Here is a 17,518-nt window from a genome sequence, read left to right as displayed (position 1 = left end):
ACTTACATATTATGTATAAAATTTTCATGCCATGTACTATCAAGCTATAGTTTTTTCTATTATTAAAAATTTGCATAATCATGATGATGTATTTCTTATGACCTAAAAATAAACAATGACTCCATCTCGCCATCGAAAGGAGATATATTCCATAGTGATAAATAGGAATCTAGAAACCATATAAAAGTTAGTTATCACGTATAAACAACGAGGATGGTATTTATGTAAACAGTTCTACAATTTATGTTTGCTAAACAAGCCTTGAACTCAAGCCATTATTATGACGATCTCAAATTCACTTTTGAAAACAACTCATTGTTATTCCATTTAACCTACTGAATAAATCTAACCCATGGAATTTATGCAGCAAGATCTTATGGAACTTTTGAGAACATATTAGAATACCGTCAATGACAAGAATCAAATAAGATTTTTAGATTTACCTATTATTGAAAGAAGTATAAGACCTTATCCTCAACATGATAAACTTAACTAACGTTTGAACCAGATACTTTTGCATAAAACTGAATAAGATAACGATTAATAAGATAAAATCCCTAACATCAATGATTCAAGCAAGCAATCACAAGAATGATCAAACTATCATGTGGATAATGAACATATCCACGCAAAAGCCAATCATAGGAAAATTCTGGCAAATCCTGCCTACCCGTGTTTACCGTATCGACCACGTTTCCATAAACAATGAATTTTAAACACCGATGAAAGTCAATGGTGATCACGAGGCGACCGATCTGCGTTTCAAATTCATCACTGACGCAGTGTGCACGCTCAATATTTATGTGGAATATAAAACGCTGTATAATGCCCACTGCTCCCCCGCCCGGCATCTTATTTACTTCTTGCGTTTTGTGCTCCTTGATGCTTTACGGTCGGGTAATGGTTTCAATCAAATCAGTGAACGATTGCAAGACTAAAATCATACAATATGAAGGATATTGTAGACGATGAAGATCTCATTCTTAACGCTACTTTAACTCAAGTGCTTGAGTTATATTGGTTAATAGAATTTGTAACAATTAAACATCTATATAAATGATACCTATCTCTACATTATTATCTTAAACGTATAAACCAACAACTAATAGTTTAGTTGTTGGTTTAAACGTTTTTTTATTTCTTCTCTCTTTCAATGTTAGACTAGTGTCTAACAGTGAAAGAGCACAAAAAATACTTTATACCTAACATTAACTCTGTTCAATCATTCTTCAAATACTACCTTAAGGCAAATTTAAAATAGTTGGTTGCCCTAGAAAATGTAATATTAATAGCTAATATAATTTTCATTCCATTTTCTGATTTTGGACCACTAGCTAACCACACCACCAAGGTTGCGGTCGTATCGGCGATCGTTAAATCTTTTAATAGGCTTAAGCTTATTTATTTTATTTGCACGATGGCTTTTATGCCGACATCGAATTATTATTTTAAGTATAATAAAAATTAATCGCTGCTGTTCAATGTGATGAAGTAGATACTTAAAACTATATTTTTTTGCAAATTAACCACTTTAAAATATCCATCAGCTTGAAATTTGTTACGTGCGTTTCTCAGGAATTGTTTTAAAATGTTCGTGATCGTAGGTACTTCAATTTTCATTTTTCGTTATTGTTCGAAATCGATCAACAATTAACCAAAATCAAAATAAATAATAATCTTAACCCTATTTTCTATGTAAACAATATTTATACAAAAAAACGTTATGGGCACAAAAAGACTACTACACTTTTTGTGCCCATAACGAAACTTTACGTTAGGTATATGTAGTTAAACCTGGAATAATGGTGCTTCAATGTGAAAAAAAAATATGATTATCCGATGCATCATTTTACAAATAACAATAATTATACATCTGACCTCTACATATAACAGGCATTCATTAAATTTAACTATATCACTAAATAATCCACCACGAAAGAGCGAATCACATAGTATATCGTACTTACAAACAGATAAACAAATAAATTTCCATGCACCCGATCCTCTGTATTAACATTTTATAATTCACTGCGCGATACCTCCAGTTAATCACATTTTAAATGGGACAAGATCTTAAATCGATTTAAATGACACTCGGATAAATTATTACTACTCCGACATACATTTGTTTTTTTCTTCTCGTACGTGATGGGGCAACAACGCTTTATATGTGTTTATTATTTTTAACATACCGACAATTGCACATGGTTTTTGTGGTAATAAAGAATCGGGTATAATTTAGGTTTAAATATCACGATTGAACAAAAAAGGTGATTTAATGCTAGCGTATTGTACTATTGCAGATTAAATACTGGAGTATGTTTTAAGTGGTGACAGTATGCGCTTAAAGTCGCAATCAAATAATATAACTTTATTTTTTTATTAATGTTTAATCGTTTAAATTCACTGTACTGTCAAAGAATATTAAAATAAAATGGATTATACCAGTATACAAGGAATACTAATCAGACTATAAAGATTGGAAGACATTGAAATGTCCCACACACCAAATTTAAACGTTGAAAATTACGACACACAATTTAATAATTTAATAATTCGACCAATAAAACTAATAGTACTAACGTTATCAAAACATACGAATGCCTTAGATACAGCGCTAAATGAAGATAGTATCTAAACTAGAATAAGGCAATTTATTCACTAGGATATCTAGCAAGCGCGTCTGCCAAGGAACATAATTCGATATGCCCATAATTGGCCATCCGGTGAAACAATTTCGCTAGGACATTAGTATTTATCCACATAATATCGTCATCAGCCCATTATTGTTAAATAGAATATATTCTCTTAGTTTTTACAATTCACACCACAATAATTATCGACCTACTTAATTTTGGCGTCTACGATCTTTAAAGACTTTGACATCCCGGATATTACAATATCCTATTGGTGTAAAACATAAATGTTACTATTTTGGTGGAAAAATGATGAAAGCTGATACTATTAAAGTTAAATGGTAGATTTTTTTATTGTACAATAGGAAAGCGCTTGGCCACGATCTGGCCTGCTGGTGAACTAAGATGTGGCCTAAGACACGCTTCCCTAGAAGATAATCATTTTTTTATACCGGAACTTTTCTGATAATGCCAATTGGAGATCGAATTTAGCATATTATCACAATCACTTGCTAATTCTACAAAAGGTAATAAAAACTAAAATTCCTTTCTACTTTTTAAACATACATAATGGAAAATTCTGTGAGTAGACATTTTAATGTAACTAAACCAAAGTAAAACACATAAAAACCTGAGCGAGGTAAATAAAATTAATTTATTTATTTACTATAACTTAAGTACCTGTTCAAGATTTAATAGGCCTCATAATATGCAATTTGTAAGTCAAACGAGATCAGCTTTCATAGTAATAAAATAAAATGATAAGGTGAAATCGCATTACGTTCATAATTACGTTACCGATTATAATTTAATTACCTTATCACTGATTAAGGAATTTCTTTGCATGGATGACCCAATAAAATGATGCATAAATGTGACGTTAATTTGCATACATTAAAAAAGACCTTACCAATTTCCATGAAGAGGAATTTTACTTCGCAACATAGTAGGACCTATGGTCTATGGTGCATAATACGAAAGTTGTAAAACTAATGCTATCAATAGTTACCGAGTTCTATTTTACTTTCAATTTTTAAATATGTACAATATCTCGAAAATTTTATATGGCGACAAGACAGTCCTTTATTATGTCCATAACTATATCACCAACTTTATCAATGGATCATCTAAGGATAGGACACGGTTATGGGGCGTCAGAGCAGTGTTATTTTGGTAGGTACGAAAAAAACAGGAAACAAATATATAATCAAGGCACAACTAGTCCGTCTCGCTTTAATTGAAACAGATTGACATTACATAAATTGTAAATGACAAATTGATCGCGCTGTCCTTTCGGTAAAAGCATCTTTGTATAGTCAATAGGGTACATTATTGATGCTGATTGGTAGAAGTGGTTTTTTAAAAGTAATGATTTAACAGAGGGCAATCGAGAGAAACCTTCTGGAATGAGACCAATATTGGCACAATCGAGATGACACATTGATACAAATTGATGCCATTAGAAATTTAATGCACCGGCCGCACCAAGAAATCTCACTCAACAACCAAACTGTCACTCTAATTTTATATTAGCACGTGTGCTTGGGCTGGCTGCTACAGGTCTGCAGTGTCAAGGTTAGGAGACAGCAATAAAACAAAGTCTAGCGAAAATAGAGATGTTTTCAAAATATTGTATCATAGGATTTTTGTGATTTCATAGAGGTAATAACTATAACTACAAGTATACTTCATTTCTACACCATTTTGGTCGTAACAAATATCTAGTGTAGGTATGTAAGGTACCTATTTTCCATTTATAAACTGTATACGCAGAACTAAAATTCAAAATCTATCTAAAAGGCAATTATAGATCTATCCAATAAATTCTATCGTATAAGATAACGTTAATATCTATTATCACAATTTTTATCAATCAGGAAAATTATTCATATTAATTCTGGTTCACATTTAATTTCATTTCGCATTGCTCATGGATAGACGATGCCGCTTACCATCGTTATAACTACATTTGATCTTTCCTGCCATTACTATCGAATGAATATTAGTACTACCACGATAATTTTATAGTCTTCAGAACGTAAATCAAACACTACTTTCCCTGGCCCTTGTCCAGTGTCCGCACGAAGAAAAGATTTGATTTGCTGGAGAAAAGTATTTACTGGAAAGGAAGACAAAATCTCTCACCAGCAAAAATCTACCTAGTTACGCACCTTTCCCCAGTGACAAAGAAACCTATTTTATTTCGTCGGCAGAACCGGGTTAAATGGCTAGTTCATATAGGGTATTTACAAACCTTGATAACATTACTGACCCATACAAGACAGTGGCAACTGGCAGTTGGCACACTTTACGCTTTCTGCCTAGGAAAGTGAAATGGTCTAGCTTGGCAATAGGCATGAGGTAACGCACTAGGAGCTCACCCGGCCGCGCTCACTTTCGTTTGAGGTGAGATAACTACACTTTCAATACTGCAATTGCATTGAAATTTACATATGTATACTTTTTGCATGGGGTATAAATTACGTTATTTACGATTGCAATGAAAATTCTGATGATTATCAATTTAATTCATATACCATATCTGGAATCACAATTAAACTTTTTACTTGTATATCATCACTACTATAAAACAAAGTATTTCGCGCTGTCTGTCTGTAGGCTTATATCTTAAAACCACGCAACAATTTTTAATAAAGAGTGGTACAAGTAGAAGGCTTTAGTAGCTAATTTGTTAAGTTTTAGACAACGCTTGTGACGCCGCGGACGGAAAGCTAGTGCTGTGTATAATCTACACATTTGAGTTCAAAAGGTCGCAAGAGTATGGGATGCATCGTTGTTTGACTTCATTATCATCGCGTCAAACAATTCATTCTCTAATTCTCTAATCATTATCAGCTAATATTAATTAAGCTTTGATTTTTGCTTTGGTAGGTTCTCCCTTCTTATCAGCAGGACATTTAAATCATTCTCTTTATGTGAATAAAAATATATCCATTATTACCCTAAAATATGTAGTTCTAAAAACAATAACACAGTCCTCCTCCTCCTCCTCTAATATTAAAAGGAGGAGAGTAACTTTTGTAATAAACAATATTTTGCAATATTCCTTTTAAATTCTAATGTGAAAATGACTACGTTATTTATTATGAATATTTAAAGAAATAATAAAAAGCTAAAAGTATCATCATCATCATCAACCCATATACATTCCCACTACTGGGCCGTGGGCCTCCTATGAGGGTTTTAAAAGCATGTTTAATATAACTAGCTGTGTTGCAGTTTTACTCACAGTGCTCCGCTCCTGTTGGTCTTAGCGGGATGATATAAAGAAAATAGCCTTCCTTGATAAATGGGCTATCTAACACCAAAATAATTTTTAAAATCGGACCAGTAGTTCAAACGCGTTCAAACAAACAAACTCTTCAGCTTTATTAGTATAGATATCAAAATATGCAACTAAAAATGTTCGGCCAATTTTGACCTCTACAGCCAACAACTGATAAGATTAAGCAAACAAATGCATAGTACGGAGTTGATAGAAAGTAATTTATCATGATAAAGTCACATCTATAGTTTAAGGGAACCGGGTAACATTTATAGAGTAAGTAGACTGTAGAGAATCTATCTTTTTCATATGTTTAAAAAACTGAAATTTTATATGAAAGGATATCATGTGCATGTAGAAAACTAAACAAATTAATAATTAAATCTTCCTCAAGAACCAGTCTATCTACAAAAAAAAACTAATCAAAATCTGTTGCATACTTTCAAAGATGTAATGCAAACATAGGAATGAATAGAAGTGGGAACGACTTTGAAATTTGTGGAGCTAGAGAAAACATACTCTTATTTATAAATTATTTATCATCTTGTCCTTTAATTCTGGGGTGAACTATTAGCACACCCCGGACACTCCATACAAAATTATAGTTTTGACAGTCACACTGTAGAGACTGCAAATGTGTGTGTAAACTCTTTATGGTTGGCACATTTGTGACTAGCGTAAAAAAAAATTCGCGTTTTTCTGATGAAATACATCCGTAAACAGCACAATATCTAACCATTTTCTACGAAAAACGATAATCACAAATCCAAAATAATAAAATTGCTTTAAGTCAATTTGATTAATGTTGTCAATCTTCGTTGCGTTTCATCTAAAGACGTCGTTGGTATCGTCCTTGCGGGGAAATGGGTACCATAACATGTCTGATCGTGCGGGGTGAGGTAAGTGTTTAATTTTGGCGGGAGGCGGAGAGTGTCCGTTCTGTAGCGTTTAGCTACTATTATGTATTCTGTGCTATTAGTATATTTACCGAGTTGCTGTTCACTCAAATAATATGCATAAATGAAAATATGTATATTACTATTTTATACCAACCTTTAGACAATTCTATACTCACACATTAATATTAAAATTTATTAATAAAAATACATAAACTACAATGTTGGTACACAGGGATCTTGCATATAAGCATACAGTAATTTATACAAGTTACAAAACAATTGAATAATGACTTAATAGATGCACAAGGTTATTTAGAAATCAAGTATAAGTATTCAATTAAAGTGTAAATTAATTCGTGCACAAGGTTTCATATAAATTAATTGGTGTTCTTATAAATCAGTGTTTGTAACAGTCAAGAAAGTAGAGAGCAGAATTATGTTGACCATAAATATAAACAGTGCTTTTTTATTTCAGTATTGTAAAAAGATAAATAAAATAATACAAAAGCAGTAACTCTTACCTTACAGTGTTCCTTCAATGTTATGCACCATACAATTTCATTACTGTTACTTTCATTCACCACAGTCTATTCGTCTGATTGGAAATCGACACCGCTTCTACGCCTGGTGTATATAACAAATGCACTTATAACAATAATAGCACCCAATGCAACTAAATAACTATCAATTTTTTGCGCTAAATTAACAAATTCGCCTATATTTGTGGATATTACTTCACTAATAGCCGAGTTGAAAACTAACTCGTTGCCACAACAAGAACTCATCACAATTTACATAAAAACACGATTTTTAGCAATAATCTAAATTAGGGATTGCAATATTTAATAAAAATTAATAATTTCCTATTAAATTTAATTATAAATTTGACCTAAATTCTGATTATCGGCATGTAAACATCTGAGAATGACACAACATTCATGTGACATTTGTAATTGATTGCCATTCTATACGGTGTTAAATTTCCTATGAAATAGGGAAAATTTACCTAAAATTCTAACTCCGTTTTACCGAAATAAACAAATTACTAATAATTCATGTATGTTCAATTCGAATCGCACTGAATATTGAGCACTGAGAGTCTTAGAACGTCTCCAAGATTATAATAAAATTAATTTCACTACTTTAGCTGTTGCCTGTTCGTAAATTGATTATCTACATTCTACACTAATATTATAAAGAGGAAAACTTTGTTTGTTTGTTTGATCGTAATGAATAGTCTCATAAACTACTGGACCGATTTTAAAAATTCTTTCACCATTCGAAAGCTACATTATCCACGAGTAATATAGGCTAGGTTTTATCCAGGAAATCCCACGGGAACTGGAACTATGCGGGTTTTTCTTTGAAAACGCGGGCGAGGCGCAGGCGGAAAGCTAGTTATTTATATAGTATATCGTATTTAGTACGTACGTAGTAATATAAATATAGAATATATAATATTATATTACTACGTACTACGTATCATGAAATGCATTTGTATGTTATCGACTGCAAGAAAATACAATGTTTTACCAAACACAAAACCCATCTAGAAACAGTAACATCTGAAAGTTTAAACGCTATTTAGGGAATGAGGAAATTAAGGACTACAGTAAAAATGCATCATACATTCAAAATTTTTATTCATATACAACACAAAAACAAACATGTGTATGTAAAATTAATGTTATTCAATTAATTAAGTATAATATAACTAGGTACATAAGTGTTCAATTTATTTTCTTACCTAAGAACCAAATACATATTACGAAATTCTCTATTTTACACAATTAAATGCATATTTTGGTGTCCTGAAAATGTTGATATCAAATCAATTTTTTGGTCAAATTTAACATTTGTATGTCATGTATGGTAATACCGAATACAGATAGCAATATATTCGATTGCCCGATAGCGTATCTATTTACGAAAAATAGGTGACAATCGATAAATTGAATTAATCACTGGATTACAATTATTTTAACTTTGTTTAAAATACATGGTCCAACATTAACTTGGCTGAAAAAAAAAGTTTAAAGAATAAGTTAAATTAAATATTAATAAAAAAGTGATGTGAGGGCCTTACAATTTATTCACAAGTCATAAACCTTTACAAATTACAAAGAAACTTTGAGATACATAGTTACAAATATAATGAAATATAATTTGGAAAGTGTATAATAAAGTGTATCTTTATATTATAGTTTTTTGTTTAGAAAATTCTGCACTACATTAAATATAATTTTAAAGCTTACAATTTTTTTAATAACCCTCATTTCTGTTAAATATTTACTGACTGAATGTGAACAAAATTACTAAATGTTTATAATGGAAGTTAATAAAATAAATACTAGGCTTTGGAAGTTAATAATATAAATACAGTCAAAGTAAATGAAATTTTGTATTATAACTGGTTTCTTTATTTTGGCTGTTAACTGGGATTTTATAAGAAGAGTATTATTTTAATTTTACACATAGACTCTACAATGTTTTCATTATTTAAAGGTTGGTATAGGAAGAATGCTGTTTTGTGTGCATAACTTAATGTTACAAAATCCATAATTGTAAAATAATCATTTATATATAGACCTGATATTGTATTATGTTCTATATATTATTCTGTATTTGGGCAATATAAACTACTACTTTGGAAATCATTAAACTCATTAATAAGATAACTACGAGAATTTAAAGTCAATGTATCTCCTAAACTGGCATAGATCTTAAATCAAGTGACCTTGTGACCTATCTAAACATACACAAACATCAAAAATATTCCATCCAAAACCATTTTTGTCACTTTTAAATTCTAGGCAAAATAATACTTATATTAATACATAAATTAGGCAATACAACTAATATTAAAGTCTTATTTGTGGAACTATCTTTATAGCAGAACCCGTAATAGGTTTTTTTGGGCTCAGTTTGTTTGGTGATTGCATGACCACATCCACAGCCTTTCTAAGTATTTGGTGTTCGCTTTTCTTGTATTCTTCAGTTATTTGAGATATATCCAGATCTGCATCAAGGACCAACACCTGTAATGTTACAATGATGTCTTTTAGTAAAAATGCAATAATCAAGCTTTTGCTGAAAATTTCTTAAAAGATAAAAAAGATAAAGATAAAGATAATTTATTTGACTCCACACAGTTGAAGTAACACAATTAACACACAATACAATTAGAATACAGTACAATGACCATATAATTCAAACACAGTACATAAAATTAAAATACAATATGAAGCTAATATAAGAAGTGGAGCCAAAAACGGTAGCCACTCAGCATAAATTGCAACGTAGTTGCAACACTGATTTTCAGTGGCCCGTCTTTTGGCGATTAGAGAGGCAGTACGTTCATAAATATAATTCTTCTCTTCTCTATATTTATACTAGCTTACCGCCCGCGGCTTCGCCCACTTTGTCTAAAACCTAATAAATTATATACTAAAACCTTCCTCTTGAATCACTCTATCAAAATCTGTTGCGTAGTTTTAAAGATTAAAGCATACAAAGGGACAGAGAAAGCGACTTTGTTTTATACTATGTAGAGAAAATACTTGTTCACAATGTTAGTTACCATACTCCTCCAAAACAACTTGACCAATTCTCATGAAATTGTATATTTACAGCTTTAGCTCTCTAAACAAAAATTTAGTACTTATTATGTGCAACATTGACTTTAATTTTGTTCAAGTAACAGAAACATGATTTCATTTTTTATCAAAAAGTAAACTGTCTTGAAAAGGTCTATTTTACTTACTGGTGCAGGACACTCAGCGTGAGTTCTATTGATAAGCCAGTCTTCATGTAATGTGTGCAACTGTTCAATATAATCCAGTGGCACACACTGTTCTTCTGAACGAGCCCTCTTCTTTATCCTTTCATAAACTACAGATGGTGAAGATTTTAGGTAAACTGAAATTTAAAATTCAATTTTTAGTATATAATTATGTCAATGTTAGTAAGTAATATTTTTATCTGTATTAGAGCAACGCAGGGTCATAATAGGGACTTGCAACCATATCCAGTAGACAACAACAAATTGTAATTACACTGAAATGACACTCCGAATTACTTATTTTAACTAATTAGTAGGACAACACTAACCTATAAGGTCTGCATTGACTGGCATCTCGCGATTAATGAAGTTAAACCACTCGTCCAGTACAGCAAACTGCGCGGGATGCAATGTTCCTAACCTCTTCATTTGCTCCACGAAACAATACTTAGCACTAAACAAAGATCGTTCCATTAACTTCACAGGAGTACGGGTCGGTCTACGGTGCATCTCCAACATAGTTAAGGACACGTAAGCTTGGAAGGTCATTGCCCACTTGGCAGGGTCTTTGTACATCAAATCCTGAAAATCGCGCAATCTATGTGAAATATTGTGACATACGATATCCGAGGGTTTCAAACGCGAAATTTATTCTTACCAATAGATTCCATCCCTGCACGTTTCGCCATTCTTCAACTGGTTCTGTTAGCAAAGTGATATCTTCAAAATGACGGAAATGCTCGAGGAATGTTGTTTTACCACTGCCAATGTTTCCCTCAACGAGAACAGTAAATGGTTTGCAGTCAGCGGCAGTCATTATAAAACGATATTTGGAAACTGGAGAGAATAAAGATACAATTGTTAATGCTTGAAAGTTCTACGTGACCCCAAACTACAACGCCGCGAAACGGATATTTCCCGCCTAAAATTGACAACCATCACATTCAAAACAAATCTTGTTTTTTACAAAGTCATATTGACATTTACATAACCTACAAACACTATATGTTGCATACCTTTAATGAAATTCCTTATTATTTTGTACCCAATCATGGTTGATTTTCATTTTATTGACTCTTGGATATATAATTATATGCAATATTATTATTAAAACGTATAAAATAAATGAAAAAAATAGATATTTCACAATAATTAGTTGTACATGCACGGGTGTTGTTGTTATTCAGTACACCACAGACTACATGTTTTTTTTTCTATAGGGCACAAACATGCTAACACAGATTCTTGCACTTGTTGTCGACCATAAACTTACAAAATAAAATAATAAAGCCATTCACTAACCGTTCCCTACTTCCATCGCCTTGTATTGGAGTTTGGAAAAATCCATAAAATTAAATAATATTTGAAAATAAAATATAGATAGATATATTCAGCCTATAATAAACTTATAAATAAAAGATTTAAACGAATTGAAAGCGATTGATTAATCATAGTATTATTATCCCAACATTTCGCATACTTTGCAGAGAGTGTAGTCAGGAGAAGACTGCATGCACACTGCAAGTCTTAAAAAGTCTGTAATTTCTAAGTGTATAATACTCGCGTAAAATCAAACACGAGGCAATAAACTACTATTATGCTACTACTCTAATGTTTGAAGGACATAAAAAGTGTAGGTAATAATATAATCTCAACATGAAATAAGACACCAAGTGCCAAGTGGGTCTATACTCAAACTTCAAAGGCCAGTGACCACCAACATGATTGCTTTTCAGTGAGCCTATAACAGAACTTCATTTTTTTTTAACTGCATATTAAATCGTAAAATGATTTCAGTGCAATTCCTTATAATAATATTAATAAATAATAATAATAAAAACATTTATTGACAATAAAACACACCACACAGATACAAAAAACAAACATAATTAAAAAAGAAAACAAAAAAAACCAATAGAACTTAAAAACTAATAAAACTTACTTAAAACAAAACAAATAAAATAATATAAAAAACCTTATAACTAAACTTAAAAAATGTAACTAAAAACAACAACAAAGAACTGTGTGGTGGGACTACTCAGTTAGAAGCTGTAGTGCCCCATAGGAACACTAACAGCACTGATTTTCAGGAGCCCCTATCGATTGCGACGATTGGAGTTACAGCTTATACCTACGTATTTTGCATTGTAGCAAACAAGAAGCTTATTAGATAGGGAGGCGAGGTAGCTAAATGGCGTAATTAAACGGCGCCGTCGAGACTTATCAAAATCGATAGATAAAATAATTTCGAAAAGAAAAGCTTCTATGGTAAAAACCATTTTAGCGGTGGGTTTGGCGTGTACGGATTTTCAAAAATGTAAAAAAAAATAGTTACTTGGGCATTCTCGAGCGCGTCAGATATTCATACTACGTATGCCCCAAGTGCCTCTGATAACAACGGTATACTAATCTGCCGGTTTGCGTGGTGGGGCTAGGCATATTAATTCGTCAAAAATGCACAAAAAAAAAATTTACTCGAGCGCGTCAGATTTTCGGAAGGGGTGTTAAGTAGGCCCCAAAGAAGCTCCCCTTAAAAAAACTGACGATTTCGGGGTGACGATAAGTTACGATGAATTTTTGAAAATGCAGAAAAAAAAAGTCCTTTTGAAATACTCGAGCGCGTCAGATTTTCATAGGGGAGGTTTATCTCGGTCTCCTGAAAGCATATTTTCTTAATCTGACAAAAATGTTGGTGGGTTCTCTTAATCTGACCGAAAAAGGTTTGAGAGTTTCTTTTTTTTAATCATCGTTATTTCATATCAATTTTTCTTAACACCCTCAGTTTTCGAGATATACTCAAAAAACCGGGAGTTTGAGTTTTTATGATGCTTCAAGTCAAAAAGTTTTAACTTTGGATAAAAATGTAAAGAGACCTTTTTTGTGTAAAATAAAATTACCTTTTCTGTTTATTCAAACTTTTTTTTTGTAAAATATATCGTTCGCGACTTATATACTGCAACGCGTTTTTCGGAAGACGAAATGGCTCCTCAAGACTTCCAGTCACGCGGAAACCGGCAGATTTTGTATTTTTAGTAAGTTTTAGATTATATTCTTCAAAATAAAAATAAAAACAATCGCGCTCGAGAATGCCCGATTAACGTTTTTTTTTTACAAGTTCGCGACCCTATAACTTGGCGGCGTCAAGGACTTATCGTCAGATTAGTTAAATTTAGTCTTAAAACACTAAAATCAACCCCCAATATCTTAATCTGACGCGCTCGAGTATTTCAGACTATCGATTTTTTTTTACTAATCTGATCGTCTATCCTGGGCGCGCGTCACTACTTAAAGAGCTAAATAGTTAACAAGGTTGTTCTATTAGGTCTAAGGTATCTCTCATATCTTAAACTGCCACGCTCGAGTATTGCAGAAAATTCCCCTCTTCGCCTCCCTATCTATATAATATCTTATACACTGGAGATTTCGGTATGAACATTTGACGTGTAACAAGAAAATTGTTGTGTCTTATCACTTTCACACCTAACTTGGTATTGCCACTGTTAATACGAAGTTTTCCCAAGGCTACTATGTATGCCGTAATATTCTGTGCAAAAGGTTAGTTTTTGTACATGAGTTTGTTGATAAATTGCCAACAACGTCATTCAGAAGCATTGTTGGATGAGACAATTATTATTTATGCTAAATAAAATAAGTATCTGGACCAATTATTAAAAAGCGATACTCCCTGATTATGGGTAGTTACCATAATAAAATTGTAGCAACTCTCACTTTGACAATATGGCATAAGTGTCAAAAAAATTGCGTCGCTTCGAATATTTAAGTTAATATTGTTGCGTATTTAATAAATATTTTCCGAATATAAATAATGTATTGCATTGTGAAAAATTGCAGAAGTGTTTGGACACCAAATTCTGGCATAGAATTTCACAGGCAAGTGTATATTTACGTTATTTACAATATTCCTCAATACGCCTGCATTTACCTGTTTAGAATCATTTCAATGGCAAAAATTGTAAAATTTTGCATCATTTTAGAAAGCAGTCATGTTAAATTTGTTATTTTCCTAATACTTTATCATTTTTCAACAAGTTTTCAATAAACAAAATTAACAAGTAAGGTAACCATGATGACGAGTTTTTATGGATAGTGAAGAGAATATATTGTACCTAATAACAATATTATGATGAAATTTAGAACACCATTTTCAAGATTTTTACTAGTAATGAAACAACACTCGACATCGGTATTGCACTCACATGTAGTTATAAGATTGTTCGTTTTTACATTGAAATTTATACTTTTTTAACTTACCTCATATTTTTTGTTTTAGGTATTTCAGCTTTCCAAAAAGTAAAATAAAAAGAAATATATGTGCCCATCAAGGGTAAAATTACTGAGGATTACGACCCAGAACCCAGGCGTTTATTATAAACAGTTTTTCTTTGATGATTTTGGCTTGAAATTGACCCGTCGAAGCAACGCGTTTAAAAAGAAGATCTGAGTAGCTTACAATTTGGTAAACAGCATCTGATGCAAAACACAACTTTCCTCTAATTACAAAGGATGTTAATGCTATACATCGGTTCATATCCAGGCTTTGTAGCCAAGAGTTATTTAAAACTATCATTCTAAACCAATTAAAATTGTATGTACCTATAAAGTATGGCCAGTAATACTATAATATAATTAATACTGTTAAAAATATATGTCGTTATTATTTATAGACCATGATTTTTAGTTTTTTCTATTTCGAAAAATCCTGAATATACAAACCAGTGTGGTCACCCACAGAAAGAGACAAAAAACAACACTGACGTCATTCAAGGTTATATTTTCTTGTGACAAGTCAATGGTCATAGTGCAATCTCCAGTGTATTAGATATAAGCTTAGATTACAAAATAAAAGACAGATGGAGCGTTGCCGAACTAAACCGAATGATTTATCGTCATTTTCAATAAAGCTATGTGTGCTGTCATTTCGCCGCTGCACTGTACGTACACGGTGCTTCTGTGTGCGTGTAATGTTACCGGATATTGAAAAATTTCCCAAATTTTTCCCCGACTACGGAAAAAAGAGGGTTATGTTTTTCGAGTTTATGTATGTATGTATAATATTTCTTTGACAGGTCCTGCAGTATAAACCGTTGGACCGATTTTGAGATGTGAGGTTTCATTGCAATCATCTGAATTATTATGTTAGTGGCGGTAGTGATGTAGGCTATATACATAAATTAGCAGTCAAGTTTTAATTTTTATTTTAATATAATTTCGGGTTTATGATATTTTTTTTATAATATTGTAAAAATTCTTTTATTATATAAAGTACTTGCCTACTAAAGTTATATATGGACAAAATAATTATATTTAATTTTTAATTAAATAAATCACATAAAAAAAGTTTCAATATTAACTAACTACTTATACCTAATAATTATATTATTTTTTATTTTTCAAAATATATGAATGCGAATAGCGGTAGTTTTTAGTCGAGAATACGGGACATTTTATTTTCATCATGGAATTCACATAAATTAAATCGCTAGCGAAAACGACTATGACGTTTTTAAGCTTTATAAAAGTAACAAAATAATGTATTATGCTTATTAAAATAATCTAATAATGATCTTGAACCTTTAGTGCACTATACAAATAATCTCATTCACGATCGAAAAATCCAACAGCATTACCCTGAAGATCTTTTAACCATTTTACCGTTTTACCAATAAAAATGGCAAATTCATTTTCAAAATACTGGCAACATACGTTGAAGTTTTGTATTCCTTCATATCTGAAAAATTATTATTCGTATAAAGAAATAAATCAGCCAAATTATCTACAGAAAACCTGTGAAACGATGTTTTATCTTTTTTTTTGTTTTCGGGAACAAATTTTACAGCGTTTTATTATCACAAGACGGCATTTTTTTACTTAAATTGCAAACCCTTTTTGACGTATTGCATGACACTATATGCGCTATAGCACTGGTGCAGCGACGTATTTGTTTTTGACTAAGAGCAATTAATTGCTCTTAGGTTTTTGATTTCGTATTTTCTTTGACAAGGGCGACGGGCGGTTGTCATGCTCCATCTGTACTTTATTTTGTAATCTTAAGGATATAAGCTTCTTGGTAGCAAAGTACAAACACAGACTATAATAAATTAATAGATAACAAATCTGAATAATATATATATATGTATATACAACGATGGAATAGTGATACGTGTGATATATATTTATTAATATTAGCACTTACTCTGCTTATATAGTATGAGAAATAAATGTGTAATAAATTAAGAATAATAAATAACTAAAATAACAAGTATTATATTAAATGCGTAGAAATATACAAATACAGCGGGAAACATCAACGACACTAAAGTAGCCTACTCACGATTCAATTTCAGTAACAATCTGTTGACACAATCTGCAGTGAGCTGACAGATTGTGTCGTGAATAGTATAGTTGAGGGCACGTTGGGGGCGTAACCCAACATGTTGTGTATTGGATCGGCGCGGAAGCAACCCGACAAATTGTCTCAGCAGATTGTGTGCGTGTTGAAACGTGAGTATTGTGATTGCTCCAATCTCGGCTCAATCGCGCTGCGCAGTAATCGCAAAATGGCGGTTTTGAGATAAACGCGGGGAAGATGTTTATATTTTATAGCCGTTTATACTTTATAGCCCTTGAAATCTATCAATAAAATTGGAAAAAATACAAGCTTTACAAAGATAATTATCTTATATTTCATAAATTAGTATATCCATTAATAATGCGTATTATTGCGTTGAGGTTTAGCATCAGGCCAGGCATCAACGTGACGTGCACACGTTGTGGCAAGCAATCGCGGAATGAAATTGTATCAGCAGATTGAGGGTTGGATGAATCGTGAGTAGAGAACGCTCAATCGCGACTTCAACAAATTGTGTCAGCAGATTGTGGGTTGTGTTGAACCGTG

General features: G+C 32.0%; 2 protein-coding genes across 2 annotated transcripts in view; both read right to left on the bottom strand.

Annotated features, from left to right (window-relative positions):
• Nucleotides 1–7,709, bottom strand: part of LOC123706451 (solute carrier organic anion transporter family member 74D) — a 61,057-nt gene extending 53,348 nt beyond the window's left edge. Inside the window, exon 1 of the mRNA XM_045655750.1 lies at nt 7,343–7,709. The gene's annotated coding sequence lies outside the window, so the exon portion shown is untranslated. The remainder of the gene's footprint in view (nt 1–7,342) is intronic.
• A 1,404-nt stretch (nt 7,710–9,113) lies between these two features.
• Nucleotides 9,114–11,786, bottom strand: LOC123694796 (deoxynucleoside kinase). Its single transcript, XM_045640365.1, has 5 exons — nt 11,619–11,786; nt 11,261–11,439; nt 10,932–11,184; nt 10,585–10,739; nt 9,114–9,859 (listed from the first exon to the last, which is right to left on the bottom strand). The coding sequence occupies exons 1-5, from the start codon at nt 11,653–11,655 to the stop codon at nt 9,683–9,685; spliced, it is 801 nt and encodes a 266-aa protein (XP_045496321.1). The 5' UTR covers nt 11,656–11,786; the 3' UTR covers nt 9,114–9,682.
• Between the last annotated feature and the right edge of the window lie 5,732 nt (nt 11,787–17,518).

Source organism: Colias croceus, chromosome 1 (assembly GCF_905220415.1).
Source record: "Colias croceus chromosome 1, ilColCroc2.1".
Taxonomy (NCBI): domain Eukaryota; kingdom Metazoa; phylum Arthropoda; class Insecta; order Lepidoptera; family Pieridae; genus Colias; species Colias croceus.
Note: the sequence above shows the minus strand (reverse complement) of the source record. Positions and strands in the feature narration are given on the sequence as shown.